At 44.9% G+C, this 21,535-nt stretch overlaps 1 protein-coding gene across 1 annotated transcript in view; it reads left to right on the forward strand.

Moving 5' to 3' along the window:
- LOC119449405 (glutamate receptor 1) overlaps window positions 1–21,535 on the forward strand; it is a 33,976-nt gene continuing 12,441 nt past the window's right edge. The window contains exons 1-9 of the mRNA XM_037712574.2: window positions 1–322; window positions 1,739–1,897; window positions 5,121–5,396; window positions 7,076–7,323; window positions 10,022–10,159; window positions 10,668–10,985; window positions 13,381–13,488; window positions 14,651–14,767; window positions 19,403–19,618. Of these exons, the coding sequence (XP_037568502.1) occupies window positions 247–322; window positions 1,739–1,897; window positions 5,121–5,396; window positions 7,076–7,323; window positions 10,022–10,159; window positions 10,668–10,985; window positions 13,381–13,488; window positions 14,651–14,767; window positions 19,403–19,618 (1,656 nt within the window). The 5' untranslated portion in view covers window positions 1–246. The remainder of the gene's footprint in view (window positions 323–1,738; window positions 1,898–5,120; window positions 5,397–7,075; window positions 7,324–10,021; window positions 10,160–10,667; window positions 10,986–13,380; window positions 13,489–14,650; window positions 14,768–19,402; window positions 19,619–21,535) is intronic.

Below are 21,535 nucleotides of genomic sequence, written 5' to 3' on the forward strand. Positions count from 1 at the left end.
CTGCTCCGGATCCTTGTCGATGTGCCAGGATTTCTGGTGTCTACTGTATTTTCATCCAAAACAGCGCTGTACCGTGCGCCCATTGTTTCTTGGAGCTTAAATATTCTTTCACATTAGACTTTCCGTTCGTGCCTGATATGCAAGAGCAGTGAAGTGCACGGGAGAGCGGCGGCGGCCCGCTGTGCAGATAGCCTGCGTGTGAATTCTGGGAGGCCGGGCGCCCCTCACGCGTCCAGAAGCGCCGGCATGGAGAGGATGCTCGTCTCCGTCACCATCCTCCTTGGCTTACACTCTGTCCGCATGGCCGGAGCCGTAAAAATAGGTACGCCTCGCAGTTTTGTACACTCCTTCTGTGACGCTTCCTCGGACGCCGTTAAGGTTAGAAAGTATCACATGGTCTATAAAGCTCAGAGCCTGTTAACGCCATATAGTTATTGTACATGCCGCATCAGTACCTTTATAGGAAGCGCCGCTGCTGTTTTCCGTCTCTAAACTTTCATCCGCGATGCCGTCAACAGGTGGCAACACACTGGCTTCTTAATCGCGGTTTGCATCATCCGAGGCATCCGAGTTTTCACCCATGTATGTATTGCGAGGATGATGCCAGTAATTGAGCGTGATAACAACGTGGACCCTTGAAAACACAAGGAAGCACGTGATAGCCACCATGATAATCAGTGTTTTGTACAACACGGTTGGCTTACACACTGTTCGCGTCTGCTAGCCACGCCCATTTGCTTCGGCACCACCTCTCACCAGTTCACCAGCTCAGTTAGCAATGCAGTCTTTCAAACAGCGTGCATAATATTGAACACAATATTTTTTGTAATTATACTTAATGATTATGTTATTAGCTCTAAGTGATTCTATTCAAATTTCCTATTAAGCTTAGCAATATCTACAAAATATTCAGTGACAGCAGACATCTTGTGTTTTAGTAATTATGTTCACCTTAATTACTATCTACCGTATCCAATTAACATTAGCTGCATACGTTCAGTAGCAACTGCACAGTCTCTAAATTTAACGCTCATTTTCTAGCAGTCACGCGTAACACAAGATGTGAATACTGGCCAACATATACGCACAAACGAACGAGGTACGAATTTAATTTTTTGAAATGTACGCATTTTAAACACCTTACTTGAAAGAGTACCATTACATGCATGTGTATCACATGAAATTGTACTTGCATCTAAGCAGAAGGTAGCATTTGTTGTAGGAGGTTTGTAAAAAAAAAATAGCAGGGCTTATTAAAAAAAGCAACTCTCAGTATGCATGTTCCTCGCGCCAAATTGGGCCTGATATAATTTATGTTCAACATGGTAGACACACTAGAACAAGTTACTGCCGCTGCGCTTACCACTACAAAATATAAAAATGCAATTATAAGTGGCAGCAATTGCGAAATTTTAATGTCAGTGTTTATTATTAGCAGTCTCGGTTATGACTATTATGCTCACTAAGTGTTTTGGGTAGAATGACTTCGCTTTATTACTAATAATATTAGGTTTGTGTACATAAAACGATCACAGAGAGGAGAAAGAGAGCTAGCTGGAAACTGCCACCAGGAGGGCACAACGCCTACCGGCTGTAAAACAGAAAATGTACACAGGACAAGAATAGTCAGTGAAGCACACGATAGAACAAGGCGCATTGTGTGCAGAGAATGGAGAGAGAATTAAACTGCGCTGTATTACGCAATTAGGCTTGATGTGCCGTTATTCTTATTTTTCAGGTGTTATACTTAAGCCGGACTTAAACATAGTACAGTCAGCGTATGAAGGAGTAATGTACAACTACAGCAACAGCAACGTTGCTCAGGAGATAAAATTCAAGGTGAAGACAAACTTCGCCACACTGGAGGACACCGACCTTTTCTCCACCAGCAGAACACGTAAGTGCTCAACTCTCTGACATCGCGGTTGTTATTAACTGTGCTAAGTGTCAAGGGAAAGTCATTAAAACCTGCGAATGTTTCCGGGAGCGCTCTGTGTGGCGATGTTTAAAAAGAATCCTCCCTTTTGCCCGCAAACGCGGGTTCACTGTAATTCTATGCTACAGGATTCTGGGGGATATTGATACAAAAGCCAAACTGTTTATCCTATTTACAACAGACAGCAGTCGACTATATGCTAGAGTATGTGCGGACATGCATGCATACATGCTTTCTGTAGTTCCCGCCAAATTTGATTATTTTAGGCCCCACAACGTTACTCAGACAAACTTGGTGGATTAGCTTTTTAGACTGCAACTTTGTTGCCAGTAAAACTGTGAGCAAGAGCACAGGGTTCTGACACAATGCCAGTCGCAATAAAAAAATGTGTAGTGATGAGGAGTATTGAGAGCGTAGAAAACCATGTGTTTCTACGTAGAGGTCTGTGGAATCTGTGTGTCCAGCGGTGAGGAAATATGCTCTTCATTTGAGTGTATTCGCAGTATAAAATTAATCACAGAAACTTCTGAAGTTAAGCCGCAGGGATGCAGTCGACATCTGAAAATGCCTGTTTACACCGATGCTGCGTTTTAGTGGGATCAATGAGATCCAGGTGATCTTACAGAATTAATTTCTTACCAGAATCGCGTTGTCACATAGAAAGTTTCCACCATTTTGGGGGGAGCACGCAGCAACCTCTACCAGCAAAAATTATAGCAATCATCTTCCACTCCGAAGTCTCAACTTGTGAAAACACGAATTGCAGACTCCTAGATAAACCCTCCGCGGTGGTTTGGCGGCTACGGTGTTGCGTTGCTTAGCACAAGGCCACGGGATCAAATTCCGGCCGCGGCGGCCGAATTTCGATGGGGGCGAAATACGAGAACGCCCGTGTCCCGTACATTGGGGGCACGTTAAAGACCCACTGGTGGTCAAAATTTATCCGGAGTCCCCCACTACGGCGTGCCTCGTAATCAAATCGTGACACGTAAAACCCCAGAATGCAAACTACTAGATAGATAGCTCTCCTCGCAAACATTGCAGCCAGATCAGTGTTTTTCTTAAACTTTCGAAGCTTGACAACTAGGTGGGATCTCGGTAAGCTAGAATTCGGTCAATACTCGCGTATATGCTTTTTTTATTATGCATCTATATTTTCTGTAAGCACCTGTGACTCGTGACTGAGTTAGCACTGGAAGGGTGTGCTACCGCTTCAACACAACGGAGTGAGGCCTCTACCGTTTAATCACTTTAAGAACGCCTGCGTTGTAGTTTTCTCTTTCGCTCTGGCTTCCGTCAATGACGGAAGTATTTGCTTCCTTAAGTGCTTCCTGACTCACGTGCGTGAAATTGTTTTCATGCGCCGGCTTTTATTCGCGTCATGTCGTCTGACCTCATCACCACCCCTCCATAGCTATCTTTCTCTCCATTCCCCAAGGCAGAGTAGCTCTCTCGTGCGGCGTACCTAAGTCACATTCCCAAATAAATATTTCTTTTTCTTATTTTCAAATAATTTTATTACTGAGACTAGTCATTGTTTACTAGTCGACCGCGTGGTCATTCGACGCAACCGCTTCTTTTTTCATTCCTAACAAAATTTCAGCGGCTACATCGCGTTTTCGTTGGTGGCCAACAATCCCATGTGACGGTCAGCTGAGCGTTGTAAAGCGCCTTTCTCTCTCTCTCACACACTTTGTTGACTGGCTACGCGCGTTCGTTGCCACGCGACTGGATGGAGAGCAAAGGGTGGGTGGGGCATGAACGGAGCCGCGCTCGCTCGTCACGTAAGACTCGCGCACGTATGGCCACTCTTTGCTTACTCCCGCGTCCAGCTGGCGAGTCACCATGGAGACGTATCGACCGCGTCATTGTTGTTCAAGCCGTTTCCCGTAGCGCGCTTCGTTTGACTTACTACATGTGTTCGGCACCATTTCACTCGCCAATGAAAGCAATTTCGTACATTGTGCAAACTGTGCTATAATATAGAATTGCGGAAGCATCAATATCCTGTTAAAATAAAGGGGAGTATAACACGACTGGGAGTTTTTTTTTTTAGGGGGAGGGGATTAGGTTTAGTTAGTGTTCTAACTTAGGGAGCTTTAGGTATTGAGCAGTATAGTAAGTAGATCAATGAATTTTGCTGTAGCCAACGTTTTGACACGGTGATTAGTATTGGCCAGTGCCGCAGCTGCGTCATTCCACGCGGAATGTCCCAGACGCCAAAAGTCACCATCGCCGATTCTCTTGGGAAATGCTGAGATAGATGTTGATCGTGAGATTGAAGTTTCACCAATGTATTGCTCTCTCAGGGCAAAGAATAAAAAAAAAAGAAACTTTCTGGAGGCGCAAGCGCTCTTCGAAGTTCAAGCGAAAAAGAAAAAGTTGGTTGGAGTTATTTTTTTTTAAATCAAGGGTGAAACTAGGTACAATGACAAATATTATTTTATAATATTTTACTGTCGTGGATCTTTCATGTGGCGTCATAGGTGAACACATTTATGAATTTTCCGCGTTTAATTGGCTCAGTAAAAAAGCAAACAATTGTGCGTTGTCAGAAATGTTTTGCATAGACATCGTTGTTGTTCAAGCCACAATATTTGTTTGCTATTTTATCCCGTTACTATAGCTTTATGCTAAAAATAGCCTTAGACTATGAAATGAAGTACTTATCCAGAAAATTACTTCCGAATTCGGCAGAAAGTCACTTTTTTACGATGTTCAAACCCAAGGTAAACATTTAGGCCCTCCAAATCAAAATACGTGAGGTAACTCATTATACGCACCAATTGTTCAGCTTGTGATGTAGAAATATTAATTTGAGTAAATTTTGTTTGAGGCAAGAAAATACTTTTTGAAGTCTACAACCGATCTCACAGGCCACCCGACAATTTGCTGTGTGGCTACTTAATCTTCCTCGTACGACACCTTTCACTCGTAATTTCGCCTCGTCGAAATGCTTCGGGCGAGCCGTGGCAAGGCGATCATCTACTCCCTGGCTGGCCGGATCATGTGACCAGGATTAAAGCCTCGCAAATTGCACTTGCGCGTGCGATCTGCTCAACTGCAGGACACCACACCGAGGATGGGAGAAAATTTTCGTTCTTCGTTGCATTTACGAACAGTTCCCGTGCATCGCAGTCATGTTCTGCCTTTTAATCTTCTTTGCCCGTTGGCATCGATGCAGTGTGCGAGCAGCTGCGCACCAACGTGACGACTGTGGTGGTGTCGAGCACGTCCCACTCGTCATTGGCGCTGCAGTCGTTGTTCAAGAATACGAACGTACCGTACGTGGCCACCTCGTACCAGGAGCACTGCAGCGTCAATGTGGGCGGGAACCTGAACCTGCCGTCGGCTGACTCCCTGGGTGTCTCGCTGCTTCCCGACTACTTGCCGGCCGTCTCAGAGATGATTGATTACATGCAATGGCCCGGGTTCATCTACGTCTACGACTCAGAGAACGGTACGTCCGCATTTTGTGCCGCCGCCAACAGCTCAGGGCCCGAATTCACAAAACCTTCTTACGGTGAAATTGTTCGTAAGAGAAAATTTCAGCCAATCATGGGACTTGACATGTCATTAGTGAAGGCGGCCGGCCACTGACAGGAAGCATTTACGAAAGAAAAGCTTTGTGCATTCGACCCCAGGTCTTTCGATACTATTGTAGAATTGCACGTAGCCAAATTAACGCATGCTTCTAAGGCACAAGCCGACAGGCTGCGAGTGTAAAAAGACTCTCTACTGCCGCGCTGTTATTATATCCTCCTGAGACCACCTGTACAAAACATTGCAAATCGCCTTTAATATTCCTTTTTCTCAAAATTCACTCGGAAGTGATTTCGCAAAATATTCATTCTGGGTATAAACTACGCTGCATGTGTAACTGTAAAGAAGTGGTTTACTCATATTTTTGTCATGTGCTGCTGGCATGAGCGTTGCGCGCACGCCATTAAAAGCACCCCAGCGTTCCTGCTGAGCTGCTGTACGCACTGCCCTCAGCGGAACGGACAGTAAACGCCAAGCTAACGTGATCTAACATTTCACTGGGCGCTGACCAACGTCGAGGTTTTCCTGTCTGCCTCATCTCTTGCACCATCTAGGTATAGACCCAACAGGAGTTGCCTTGCGCGCTGCGTCGCGCCAACATGTCGCACCCTCGTATAGTGAGAACACCGTCCGTGGATGTCCAAGCGCGACCTTGCTATTGCTGGCAATGCCTTTGGGTGCAACTGTCAAATTTTTTGTGAACGCCCCATCGGCGTGTATAAAAAGGGCATCGCAGGTTTACGCAGTAAGGTCTGTTGATAAAGTGTAAGTGCGCATATAGCCAACGAGAGCTGGGAATTTCATTCGGCATCTCAAGCGCAGTTTTAATGAGCGCTGTTGCCAGGTTTTGTACACTGACTAAAAAAAATAAAAAAAGGCAGTTTCGCCTCCACCCGTATACACCGCTGTGACGCTTGGCTCGTTTCCGCTCCAGTCAGATAAAGGGTTATTCAGCGAAAAGCGACGCGGAAAGCGAGCACTCACTCATTCGTGGAGCTAGCGGCAAGAAAAGAAGAAGAAACGGCTTAAGAAGGCAGTAGAAAGGCATGAGGATTAACGCATTGCAATATCTCCCCATATATATTGCTTACTTTAATTGCTTTATTTTGTATAATGCACACGTGCATACGATAATAGACCTCCTCAAAACTTTGTGCAAAGGTGTAGCCGACGCCGATAAATATGCCTAACTTCCCATGATGCGCATACAATAATAATCGTAACGAAAGAGATATGCGGTGAACGGAGGAAGGGAGGACGATACAGGGCGTTTGGGTAAAGCACCTAATGCGGGGCGGGGCAGTCGGCGCTCCTTCTGCAGCACCACCAATGTCACCTACAGTGTGTGAGCTGCTGCACACAATCGCCGCGGAAACGATGATTCAATAAATTTTAAGAAAACATCTTTGGCTTCTATGAAAAACTAGGCCGGACCGATGAAGATAAAGTGCATAGTAGTCAGCGGGAAAGCTAATCATTCTTACGAAGTTCCCCAGGTGGTGAGATAAATCAAAGCGCTCCTTGTTTGCGGTACTTTGCAAAAGTGCGAGAAGAATAAGAGAGGAAGTGATTGATTGCTCTTGTGTCCGGACGCAGGGCCCTCCAAATTGCAGCGGCTGCTGAGTCACACGTATCGTAACCCGGTGACGGTGCGCTTCGTTAAGCGCATAACGAACAGCAGCGACGCCAACGACTTCCTTCGCATGCTGGAGACGACGGACCGGGAGAGCCGCAAACACGTGCTGCTCGACTGCCGCTTCGACGTGGCCCGCAGAATCATCGTGGACCATGTGCGAGACATCTACATGGGACGCCGGAACTACCATTTCTTCCTCGTCAATCCGGTACTCTCGATTGGAGATTTTTCACGGCGGGCATGCTACGTCTCACAAAATGTGCGAAACGTGCGCCGCAGTGCTTTGGAGGTTGCACAAGTCCAAGCAACCTAAAAAACAGTTGCGTTGGCTTGTTGCGCCCATGCTACCGCCCATGATGTGAGTTGGCGTGCACTTAAACCACGGTGCTGTGCTATCCGTTTTAGCCTTCTTTATTTGGTATTATGATGAGGGTGAAAACGAGGCCACAGATTCACTAATGGTATCTTAGACTGGTCGCCTGCATCCTCCGATTCCGCGTCGAGCAGATCCGGCGTTTCTCGAACTCAGAAGGAGATCGGGCAAGCAAGCAAGCCGATCGTGCGACTCGCTCTACGAGCAGGAAATGGCAGAGGCCAAGCCACGTGACTACAGCAAACGCCCGATTTCGCCTATAGCCTAAGCACTCGGCGCTGCGGGGGACATCCTTTGAGGCGACAGAGCACAGTGACCCATAGGTTACGGTAGACCGTCGCTAACACCAGTGACGCTGTGTTGTGACGACGTGGCGGCAATCTCGACGACTACTCCCACGAGCACTCGTCATGGCTGCCAGACCATGAAGCTGTTCAGTGCAGCTGATTTTATGTGGCTGCATTTTTCTTTTCTGTCAAAAGGAAAATACAAACTGATTGACTCGGTATCGATCCTTTGTTGCGCTTCAATGTATAACAACGATTTGATCGCGCATCCTATACGCTCATTCAAAAAAGCGCTGCAGTTGTTGTTTGTTTGGCTGGTGGCCACAAATATAACAGAAGATATAATATAATATTATACCAAACAATATAATAAACAGTAATAATATAGCAATGGCTGGCGGCCATTTGTGACCTTTCGGAGTGAGCCCCTTGTGACATATCGTATGGGGCGGTGTTAAATGAAACTTCGATATATTCCGTGATAAAGTGGTCGTTATCGTACCTGCTGCTGAAGTGAATATGCATCCAATCAGGAGTTGCGCCTATCGGAGTAAGCTCGGGGGACGGTAGCCTGCCACACTTTACGGCACAGAGGCGATGGACGGTGAGCCGCGCTTCGCGGTTCAGCCTGCGTAACCAAGTGAACTTGACGAATAATTTGGCTCCAGTTATTTTGGTCTATATGGCAATATTGAAGTGTAGAAACATGCAACTAGACTTTTATGACGATTCTCTAGAACTTTTCACAGTAAACATGTGCCGTAAAGTTTGTAACTAAAGCTAATTAAGGCAAATAGTCTGATTAGTGAATGGATGACTGATTTTTCTGGCAGTTGATGTCTACCTGAGCGCATAAGTTATCAAACGGAATTCGAGTAAATTTTGTTGACTTTTTTAAGGAAGTGTTCAAATTCAAAACCACTGTATGAGTATAGTATGTTCCTTTGATTCTGTGCTGCTCACAGCATAACTGTTTTTCTTTTTTTTTTCTTTTTCACACACACACACACACACACACACACACACACACACACACACACACACACACACACACACACACACACACACACACACACACACACACACACACACACACACACACACATATATATATATATATATATATATATATATATATATATATATATATATATTTTGCTGTACTGGCGTAGGCTACTGCGTACCGACTGTGCAGATGGGATGGTAATGTGCGCTCCTTATAGAATTCAACATTCACAAGTGGCTCATACAGCATGTTCTCGAATTGTGAATAGAGTGTGGCAGGCCATCTTTGACATACGTAATGTTTTAGTTCTTTGATCCCCTTACGTCTGTGGTTTTATTTGCACTCCTTAGCAGCGAGAGATACCTTAAAGCGAAGCTTTATATGTCTAGACGAAATTACCTGTGTACAGCAAACTATCACCATCAGCATCGGCTCGAGCGCCATCGTCGTCTTCCGCAGCTGGCTCGTTGGCGCCCCTCGGGTACACTGTATACTAGTCGTGCCCGGCACGCGCTCGTGCCACTGCTCCCGCGGTAGTCGTCGCCACTCATCATTCCAGCGTAGAATTTCACTCCTCTTCTGTCGTCGTAATGGGGAGGCCACGTTTACGGGGGTATGAGCCATTGCTTAAGCAGGTATGAGCCATTCGTTGTCTTACGTAAGAGACAAATTTAATTTTGAAGCAATTTCATTTCGAAGAATCGCAAGCGGCAATGGCGGGCGAATGCTGCTAACCACGCCGCCAAGCAAACTCGAGACATCGAACGCAAGCGACAACTGCGGACTGCGGGCATACCGTCAGTGGCGTCGTTCTCTTCGTCGCAGCCGAACGTGTGTGTAACCTCATAATTGAAAAGTACTTTAATGAACCCTCGGGATTAACCCAGTGATAAACACAGGGGCCGCACGTTTCAGTTTCGCTGGTTAACCATTTTCACGAAGTGGAAGGGCCGACAAATTTTTTTGTTGTTGTCTGTGTCTTATTCGATTATTCGGTGGTCTTTTCTTTTATGTCGTGTCATTTATTGAACATCGTGTGCAGCTGCTACAGGCGCTATGTCCACGATGTTGTCTACCATAGGTCCTATTGCGTGAGCTGTTAAGAGAAATGTCACGATATTTATGCCTTTTAATTTCAACGAACTTTGTCGTCATTTTAGCAGTCCTTGTTCTGCCTTCTAGCGAAGAGAACAGCAGAACATTTGCATGTCAGTATACGTGTTGCCATGCGCGGTTTCAGGTTGTTAACGAGCTCACCTACGACAAGATTCCCGAGTTTGCAGCAGTGAACATCACTGCGTTGCGCCTGGTCAGCGAGGACGTCTCCCAGCAGTCGTCCATGGATCCCTCACAGGAGCCCAGGGAGAAAAGAATCACGGTGCGTGCCATCCTCGCTCGTTGTAGCCATGCAGCGTTCTAGCCTCTCTTTGCGAGCTCCAACGTCTTCGCTTTACATCGAGTGTTTGTCACGTCGGTGTATTTGGTGTAAAACCCTGAATGCGGGTGTAAGGGCCGGGTGCCTGCAAGGCACGTGACTTCTACAGAGAAACGTGTGTACGAGCGCAAGACACTTATAATTGTTGAAAACGCAATTAAACGAAATAACGAACGGAAAATTACGCAGCATCTATATAAGAGGCACGTTCGAAAGCAGTGCATAGCCTGAGGTTGGAAACCTACTCCAGTGAGATCACTCGCTTCCATACATTGAGATATCGTGCAAAGGAAGCGTATGCGCAATTTTCTGGAAATTATTGGTGTCTGCAAAGTTCGGCAGCGTACGCATGCGGCTTGGTCGCACTGTGCATTGTTCAGCGCGTGGCCTTCGAGGTGGAAGGCTTTCTTACAAAGATCACTGGAATATGTTTGCATGGATTTCCACGCAGCTAGAAGAGGCGCTCATTCAAGACGCGGCGTCTCTGATAGTGGAGACGTACAAGGGCCTGAAGCTGCGAAGCGTGGTGCCACACCGGTATTCGTACATCTTCGAGGACCACGAGGACGACGACTCCCTGGCAGCGGCGACCAGGAGAGACGGTGGTCCGTCGGCGGTTCTCCAGCCTCCGCGGCTCGAAGCCGAGCTGCTGGAGGAAGGCGCCGAGGCGGTGCCGCAGTCGGACGCGCCACACCAAGGCTTCGGCTGCGGAGAGCGGCCGTCGATTCCGCAGGAACTCGGCGAGATCATCACTAAACATCTTCGAGGGGTGGGCGTGGAATTTTGCCGCTATGGCTTTTCAAAGTATATACGCACCCTCTCCAATTCTATGAAATCAGCCGTTACCTGAATAGCGTACAGGTGTTCCTACATATTGATAAGTTGAATAAGGGATGTACCAAAATTACGGCGCTGAAAGGCCTTCAATACAGTTTGAAAATGTCCAGTATTTAAGGCATACGCGTATTATCATGAGTAGAGCTATCAGACGAACATCTACGCGTTGCACCGGGACCATGAATGTGCCGCCATGTATACTTAGGAAGGAGGTTTTTTATTTTTATTTTTTATTTTTTATTTTTTAGTAAGGTCCGGTTTCGTATCGGTTTACTGTGAGAAGCACCAATACTCACGATTGGTCGAAATTTACATTTCAGCGCACGTCTCGCAAAAGTAGTGCGCTCGCCTGTTCTCCATGTCTCTACGCGAAGGTAAACTGGCCGACAAACTTAGCCCTGCCCGTTGAACGTCTCTGACGTTGGGATACTAAATAACAAGGGTGTGCGCTTATTTGAAACCTTCGAATAACAAATCGAATAGTCACTATTCGTAAATAGGAATATATTTTCCAATAGTTTTTGATTATTTCAAAGGGTCAATTGTCCTAAATAAAATATAAAATTTGAGGAAAAGTACGAGAAATTTCATCCCCGCGAACTTAATATAGGCATAAATAAGAGAGCTCAGTCGAGCGGGCTGAAGGGCTCCGGGAGCCCGACATTACCGGCTACACGGCGATCATTCGCACTTTCCCGTCAGTCCTGTGTATGCGAACAAACTGCTAAATTCATTTGTGTTTTTAATAAGGAAGGATTTTACCTGTGCGATGTAACGAGAGAAGCTTGCTGACGTTACTAGGATGCGAACATCGTTTTATATTAATTGCGATAACGGCTGTTCATTACTCGAAATTTATCGTAAATATATTCGATATTTGATTCGATTCGCTGTTGGCACTATTCGATTAGTATTCGACTCGGTCTCAAAAATCACTGCTCGCGCCCCCCTGCTAAATAAGGAGAAGCTTTATGGGGCCGAAACGTACAGTGCCATACAAAATAGTCATCGATGCAAAGTGAAAATGCTGACCATGTCGTTCATATAATTGCGTCTGTCTGTTGCCTAAAGTCCCAATGCGCTATGCTATATATCCTCCAATAATTACTAGATGGAACTCTGGCACTGCGCTTGTTCAGCCACCTCGGGAATTATGGGTAGAAGACGTGGATTTGTCTCATCTTCGAGCTTGTGTCTTCAGACGTTCTTGTGTATTCGGTTATTACTCTATACCTGAGCCTACACTGGCCTAAATTTCAACGCATTCTTTTACTTGTTTTAGTGCAGAACGTAATAAGATTGCGTAAACACGCATAATTGCTGCTGATTGCAGTGTTCCCGCTTGTCCATGCGTCCGCGGCGTAATGGTTTCAATATGGACCTTCTGGGCTAGAAGTCCTGTGTACGAAACCTGCCGTCGGATAATTTCCATAATGTTAATTACATTGTTTATAAGATAATCACTTGGAAAAGTCTTTTAAAGCGAGAAGGGCGAAGTTTAGGCAAATCCCATCATTCCCACGTTGGCTGAAGTGCCCTGCTTGCAGCACGCGTAGAAACACGCGCGACAGTTCCCTCAAGTATTTGTATGAAACCCTGTCATTTTGCATTTAAGCCTGGCCGCCATCTTAATTGTATATCGCACGCCTGAAACATGACGCCATTATGTTTTTACACAACCGAATAATTTGACGCCGCGCCGTTCAAACAAACGCTCATATTTTTAGTCCATTTCGCCGTTGCCGCCAAACCTGCTCCCTTAGCGGCTTTGCTCATCAATCGTCATCATCATCAGTCATCAGCAGTCATCATCACCAAACCCGCGAAATCAAAACTTATGAACAGGTGCAGCGGTCCTTGAGTGCGATATGCAGCAAAAGAGCTGTGACGAGAATACCGTGGGAGCCCACCGCTCCTATACAAGGTTGCTAGTCACCAATTCATCGATGCGTGTATGAGAGAAATCATTGCGTTTCTATACTGGAAATTGCGTCGTGGCTGTCATGCAAGCCCCCGATTTTGCTTATTGCAAAGACGGGCGTGTGTTTTATGTAGGACTGACGATAACGAAAGAAGACAAAAAAAGGTCTGTCATGGCCTCATTTAGATAATCAAACCGTTTCCAGGCAGTACTGGTGTGCTCGCTTTGTTTGCTTATCGGGTGAAAAAAAAAAGAACGAATAAGCGATTAGAGACATAACTATTACTGCTGCGATTTTCACAAAACCCTTTCATCCTGTATGTGCAAGAGCTATTTACTTGGTGCGTTTGACATGCCTTAGTTACAAGGTTAGTACGGACCTACTTTTTTTTTTCTTGTCTTTCAGAGAAGCTTCCAAGGTCTGACTGGGCCTATTCGTTTCACGAATGACGGATGCAGAATTGACTACAAAGTGCACATTGTTCAATTAAACACCACAAATGAGGCTTTCAAGGTGAGTGAAGCACTCCCTAATTCCTTAAAGATGCGGGCTTGGCTTCCAGTTTGTCGCTTTTATATTTATTTTTACGATTGGCGAGACCTCGGACGTTATTTCTTCTATTTTTAGTATTATTTTTAATAAGAATATTATAATACGAATAAGAAATCATATTTTAATAAGAAAGAAAGAAGGAAAGAAATAAAGAAAGAGGGAAAGAAGGAGAGAAATGAAGGAAGATAAGAAAGAAATCACGTGTGGCTCATACCCGCGTTGGACATGTGGGTATGAGCCGCCGAGAGCAGGCGCGGGAGAGATCTCACAGGATCCTGACGCTGCCGTGCAGTGTGCCGCGGCTATGAACACTGTGGCTCATACGTTAGTCTATGACGTTGGGGCAGACTTGGTGCAGCAAACACACTACCTGGCCATCGCGCCGGGCGAAAACAAGACGCCGGTGTCTTTTCTCTTTGGCGAACATGCCGAAGTCGCTCAATATAATCAATAATGATAATATATAAATTCACTATAGCAACATTCACTACAGCAGACCCACCATAGTCACAGCATCGCTGGCTTCCATCTTCACAGTAGTGGAAGGGCTCTGAATTTTTTCTTCTCTTCTTCAATTGAATATGTGTTTTCAGGCTAAATAATAGTTATAATAGTTTACACAATGGCCGGCCACAGTAACGACCACATAACGATGCCATATTAGCTCACACTTCGCGGACGCGAAATCAAATTTGGGTAGTCAGCTAAGTACTGCTGTGGACTGAAGCTTTTTTGGATATGTCGGCATGATTGGCTATATAGGCACGAAACAGCTGAAAATAGCTATTTGTGCTAAATGCGGCATTTATTCGTTCATACACTACTGCAAGGAAAGCATACGACACGCCATTGTTTCTGAGCTCCACGCGTACACCTCTTGACATTTGCACGATCATGTTTTAAGAATAATTTCGCTTTTTCTTCTTTAAACGTGAGCAATATTATCTGGCAACACTCAGGGTGTTTTAATGGTGTCAGCTCTTTCTTTGTCCTAATTAAACATTTTGCATGGTAACGGCAGAATGCCGTCAGATTTGTCAGACCCTAATTTTTACAACCACGAAATATGGACAATCAATGCTTTAGCTGTTTCGTTTCTATACTATATTTGATTCTCTTTCAGGTGGCAGAGTGGTCGGACACTAAGGCGTTTGAACCAGTGGTTAAGCCCCTTGAACCTTTGGTCAATGTTACAGAGGAACTCAATAAGGACCGCGTGTACCTGGTACAGAGTGTTTTGGTGAGAAAGTGTTTGATGCAATTTTCTTTAGAGGCCGCTTCCATTTTAACGGGAAAAGCACTTATGAGCTTAGAAACGGCTCGATTGAATTCGTTCATGCGTTCGTTCGTCACACTTTGGTGGCGGCTGAATATCCGCATTTATTTCTATAGAACGTCGGATATTAGGATGAAACTTGGTTTTGATGTGACGGGATATTGTGTACAATGTTCAGATTACATGATAAAGAGAATAGCTAATCGTACAATTCAATAAAAGGTAAAAAATTCAAATAACACCCAATGTTTTATTTAAACATTTAGTGTAATTGAACTAATCATTACATCACAGTAAAGCCTTCATGGAATGAGTCGGTACTTTCCTCATGAACTTATCAAATTCGAATAGGACCCACCAAGACTTTTAGAAAAGCTACTGTAAGAGAACTAAAAATTGGAATGGAGTAAGACTTCGTAAGAAGTTGCCTAAAGTACTAGAGCAGTTACAAAGATGTGAAGAAAGTGGTGGGTTCGCTAGAAATGATCGAAGTCCTGTCAATTGGAGTGTGCGACAGGAATCACGGATATGCTAAAGCAATATAGACAAATAAAAAGTAAATTTTTATATCATGCTCAGACTTTTTCAGATACGAGGAATGTATCACAAGGCATTTATGGAGGAAATTTCAACTGCATGGGGCTGTTATGCGAGACGCAAGAATTGAACAAATTGTCGCGGGATCACTAAAGTGCCTTCTAAAAGAGTAGAGGTGGACGAATATAAACTTTTTCGAATACGAATCGAATACGAATAGTAAGTGTCGATATCGAATAGGATATGGAATAGTCAAACGCTGGACCGACCACATCACAAAATTGGCTTCCGACACTACTAAATCACTTGGTTACGTCAGACGCAACCTGGCCCTGTGCCCCCCATCGACACGAAAACTAGCCTATGAAACTTTCATTCGAAATAAACTTGAATACGCCTCAGCTATTTGGAGCCCGCACCAAGCTTACTTGATCAACACTTTAGAATCAATACAAAATCGTGCCGCTAGATTCATCACTTCCAGGTACAGCCGCCAAGAAAGTATCAGTCAGATTAAATCATCCTTAGGACTCGAACCATTGTTGTTGCGTCGGAAAATTGCAAAGCTGTGCCTTTTCCATCGAATATATTATAACTTCCCACATCTGCATGGAAAGCTTCTTATTCCACCAACCCGTACATCTCGTCGCCTTTTTAACTCTTGCAGCATCCAGCGCTTGCATGGTTCAACATCTTCCTTTAATCAATCGTTTTTGCCTAGCACTATCGCAGAGTGGAACAGATTACCAGATAGAGTTGTCAGCGAGCGTAACCACATTATCTTTAAACGGCTGCTTACTGATTACCTCAATACATTTACGAGAGGAATATCATGCTTGTAGTGGCTGAGGAACAAAAGAAAGTCAACTATCATGGGCATTACGACTAGTTTTATGCACAACATTATTGATTGTCATTAAAAGAACTGCACGAATAGTCTCTCAACATCCTTAGAATCTGGTTGCAAACAAGCTTTTCGAGAATGATGATTTGCTGTGTGACTAGCTTTCCAAAAACACTAAATCAGCGGTTAATGAACCCCCCCCCCCCCAAAAAAAAAAAAAAAAAAAAAAGGAAGTGTGGAAGGAGAAAAGAAGTTGTTGCTGAAGGAGGAGGAGCAGGAGGAGAGAAAGAGAAGGCAGGGATGTTAACCAGAAATGCGTCTGGTTGGCTACCCTACTCTGGGGGACGGGAAAGAGGGAATAGAAAGATGAGATAGAGAGAGGAGTAGGGGGGGGGGGGGGAGGAAGGACACGGTGAGCTCGCACACGCACGCCTGAGCAATTCAAAGGCGTTCACATAGGCCAGTCGTCCTCAAGTAAGACAACAGTGCCTTCACATCTTTGTGGGCTGACGAGCGATGGGGACGGTCTTCAAGGAGCACCTGCATGGACAATGGTCGTTCGTCAAGTCGTCGCAATGCGTTCGATAAAGTTTGTCTTTCTGACTGAAATCGATCGCAGTGACACAATGAATGTTCTATGTTCTCTTCGCTGCCGCAGACGTCGCACGTGGCACTTTCGGTCATTCCAATCAAAACACAGTACTCCTTCGTGAAAGCCACTCCAAACCACAGCCGGTATAGAAGCGATGCCTCACGTCGGTGAATCCTGGGTGGAGGTCGGAGTTGGAGCGAAGGGTTCAGTTCGTGTAGCCTCGTGCGCCTTATATTTGGGGTGTTCCACTCTGTTAAAGAGAGCTTGCTTGCCAGGTGACGAAGCTGCCTGCCAGCATCTGTCCTGGAAAGAGGAATGGGAACGCTGTGTTGTTCTTGATGTGACTCTCGGGCAGCTTTGTCAGCGAGATCGTTTCCACTGATCCCGCAATGGCCCGGTAGCCACTGGAAAATAATTTCGTGGCCTTTCTGTTTGACGTCATGGGGAAGTTTGACAATTTCATACGTTAGTCGTTCGTGAGCTCCACGTCGTAGAACTGCCTGCATACTTTGTAAAGCCGGTCTCGAGTCGGAAAACATGGCCCATGTACCAGGACTCTCTGCGTCTATAAATTGAAGTGCACTGCTGAAGCGCTTGTATGCGGTATATACGTACACGGAAAAGGGCCCGTTGCAAGGAAAATATCACTCGTTGTAGCATAAAACATGAAACTGCCTCATGGCTAGACTGCAAGGAACACTAAATGACAGACTACAAGTAAAAATCACCTGTCGCAATGTACGCTTTCGCTGTGAAACAGAAAACAAAGCTTGCATTACAAACCATTTTGTTTATAGACTGCTTCGAAAATATTTATCGTCGTTTCACTTCTCATAATTTGCGATACTTTCTTTAGTAGATGGGGAACAGTAACCCGACTTCAACAGTCGGCTGTTGCGAATTATTTCGTGTTTCGATATTCGAAGATACCGAATTGTTCATTTTCGAATACAAATGCGGATAGTTAGTGTGTAATGTTCGATGCGGATTCGAAACTTCGAATATTCACCCAGGCCTATAAACCAGTGAAACAATGTGAAAGAGTGAATAAAGTCGAACCTACACAGCCACCGTTGAATCCATCTGTGTCACACTGCGTGGCTTTGAATATTGCTTTACAAAATCTGAAATAGTTCATTTGTGTTACCATTCACAGCAAGGTGTACTCAGCGGCAGTGGCGGTGGTGGAGAAGGAGGAGAAAGTGAAGGATAGGTCACGTGTGCGGTGTTTTCGCAGTAGCCAAGTGTTGTAAAAAGGAAGCCGTGTTTCACGGTGGCACGATTCACTCTGAGCCGAATGTGTGACAACTTTGCTTATAAAGTAGTTTGCATTGTACATGAATATGAAAAGAAGAGCTTTGATAAGAGATCTGATAAGGAGTTGTAACAGCCACTGCAGTCCGTGTCATTTCACTATCTATGCGCAGTGACTGTACTAACTGGACAGTTTTCGTAGCTCCCACTTCATCTCTCTCCTATAAGTATAGTAATCTTCGAAGCATGCCTTCGTATATACAACAGAGGGTTACTTCATTACTGCGGCTGCTTACAATACATACCAAAATGCTATAACGCATTCTTAAGAACAAGGAGAATAAGTGTCTGGGATACACTTTTGCCGCTTAAGAATAAAATAGTGTGTGTGGATCTGTGAATACAGCACTGAAGGTTTTTTTTTTTTTTTTTTGCATTCTGCTCTGGTTCCAAAATGATGGTGGTGCTAACGCGGAGTCTTGTAGTGGCCTGGTGCCGTCATACAGTAAAACAAGTGATGCATTGTCACAGATTTACGCCAGCTAAATAAGTTGGAGTAATGTTGGAGCTGAACAGGCGCTCCTCGAAACTTAGATGGCGCCACCGTTGAGCCTGTTCGCAGAGACGCATTTTTTTCCGATAGCGCTTCCGTGCAATCAGCTCTAAATAAATCAATGTAGCGTCGTTGCAGTCGTATGCAATTTCGTGATAGCGTTTCCAGGGGTTTTTACGTTGCAAATAAATTGCCGACATTCACATTGCATAGTCACAGTGACGAATTTAAGCGTTGTTTCATTGGGGGAGGAACCCTCAATTTCGAGAAGGGTCAGAAGCAGTCACGCCACGTTGAATATTTATTTAACAGCTCGACGTGGTTCTTGGAATTGGCGTGTTCACTTTCCGACTGGTATGCCATAAGCGATGCTGCTGGAATGTGCCTCTAACCTTGAGCGCCTCTCAAACTGTGCACATCTCTCATTTTATTTTATTTTATACTCCGTAACCTTTTGCTCTGTGCAGAACCGCAGGCTGGAGTATGGCGCGCCTCATAACCAGATCGTGGTTTTGGCCACATAATGCCCCAGAACTTAACATTAGACGCCGCTCTCTCAGCCTGCCCTCCCTGTTTTCGTTGTAACGAATTCGCCATGCCCCATCCTGCCCTTAAAGTTAGCATACTGGACACTATGATCACATCTTGTACAACGCCAAAGTGAGTGCAAGGATGCGACAAACCCTCCGATAATTTTGAGCCACAGTACCACGTATGCAGAGGCATTAGGTGCGCAGAAAACTGGGATCTGTTTCAGCCTGAGCTTACATGCCTGGCTTGTTGCGGCATTGCACAGCGCACTGTGGTCACTCCTTGCAGGACAAGCCATACCTCATGGTGAAGGACTCCTCGGACGGGCCGGAGCGCACTGGAAACGATCGGTATGAAGGTTTCTGCAAAGATCTGATGGACGCCCTCGCCAAGGAGCTCCACATCAAGTACGAGCTGAGGGCAGCGGAGGAGACCGTCTACGGTCGTCGGGATCACAAGGTTCAAGGTGGTTGGACGGGACTCATCGGACAAGTAGTGCGGAAGGCAAGGCGTCTCCGCTACCTACAAGCTTTCAGTTTTTTGTTGCTCTTCGATAACAATAGAAATTTGACTGCAAAAATATCAGCTATTCGAGGACCTTGACCAATGAGCAAAACTAAAATGCTAAAGCAAAACACAAACAACAACAACAACAACATTTTTTTCTGCTAGCAGCTTTCTTTAAAATTTACCATACAATAAATGTCTAAAATGCCAGTGGTGCTTGCTGGCTAAGCGTGCGAACGTATTTGCTCAATGACATGGCTCAATAAATCCCTCGCTAAAGTCATAAGTGCCAGTTTTAATTGATGGCTTGTCAACAAGTTTAAAAATAATTTCTAGCATCTCAAGCACCTTCAGTGGTTCTGTACATGGTATTGTAGAAACGACTCCGAATCGGCAAGTCAATTTCGGCGATATGCAAATCCTGTGACTTTGCAGCTCAAGCTAGAAAAGCATATTGGCTAGAAATGCATAAGCTACTTAAGCCGTAAATGTTACTGATTCGCAAGACGATATACGGTGTGATCTTACAACTGTCGTGTTTTGAATTTCGCCACAATATGTATACGAGGCAGACCGACACAGTTGCATAGTGAAATTTAGCCATACCAAAAAGTAGTCTGAATATACAAAAAAAAATATTTTGAAAATTGCAACTATGACAGACAGCGATGATCTGCCATTCGCGATCTACTGAGCGGCTCTTTGTTCTGCGCCTCCTGCCCCGTTGATACACCCGCACACTCTTGGAGCGACGCAATGCTTTTATCGCTCTTGCTTTCATGCAGTGGTAGTGCATGCAGTGGTAGTGCATGCAATTTTGGTAGTGCAACTCATGCGTAATGCGGAGGTTGCGGGTTCGGCTCCCGCCAGCGACAAGTTATCTTTTCGTCCACTTTCATTTCCCTTTTCTTCATTATTTTCTACATTCCAATTTCAACTAAACTTAATTTCCCCGATGCTTTCCTTGGTTTCGTTGTCTGTGGCTTTTATGTGGTTGCTTTCATGGAGTAATTTATCTAAAGTCTTTATGTGCGCCTTTCCTGAGCGTACGAAAACGTTTAATCAGTAGAGTCGTGCATCTTCGTGATCGATAGGCAACTTTTTAAGGCCGTAGACTGCATAGTTTGACGCAGCTGCGGAGCCCGTTCTAGCTTCCCAGCTGCAAATATTTTTCACTGAGAGTGTTGAAAACTTCCAGCCATCATGGTTTCTCGCATGTCGGATGCAACAATTCTAATGAAATGTGACAATGCATTCACAAACTCCTCTAGTTGCTTGAACTCCTACCGAGTTCAAGCTGCTGTGTGATCGCGTCAGTTATACTACGATTAGTTGGCGCACGTTCTCAATAACCGTTCTTGTGCACGAACGAATTTTCCTGTCCAGCTCCTGTTGCTTACAGTGAGAGAGATGTCGGCCCTGTGAATGACGACCACAACCTGTAACTTCGACTCGCTATCTACTAAAATCACCCGTATAGTTAAATGAAAAATAATTCCTAAAATTCTTAAGTTCCTAAAATTCTGGATTTGCACCCTATTCCTCGTATATCACATGTACACGATTTGTGACAAATATTTTTTTGTTATTGTTGTACGCACTCCTGCTATGTCTCTTCTCCGAGATAACAATATTTGCAAAACAAACAAACAAACAAACAAACAAACAAACTAACTAACTAACTAACTAACTAAATAAATAAATAAATAATAGATAAATAGGCAAATTATCCCTGTCAACAGCATGCACAAGCGGATGGAGCGTGTACATTTATATGATTTGATGGCGAATTTCCTTATCTGACACCATAGCAATGTTACCTCACTCTTCTGTCAAAGTCACCCGTCTCGCCAATCTAAACCTGGCGAACACATACGCGCGCAGCATGTCTCCGCGGTGGAGTAGCACCACATT

Source organism: Dermacentor silvarum, chromosome 4 (genome assembly GCF_013339745.2).
Source record: "Dermacentor silvarum isolate Dsil-2018 chromosome 4, BIME_Dsil_1.4, whole genome shotgun sequence".
In the NCBI taxonomy this organism is placed as follows: domain Eukaryota; kingdom Metazoa; phylum Arthropoda; class Arachnida; order Ixodida; family Ixodidae; genus Dermacentor; species Dermacentor silvarum.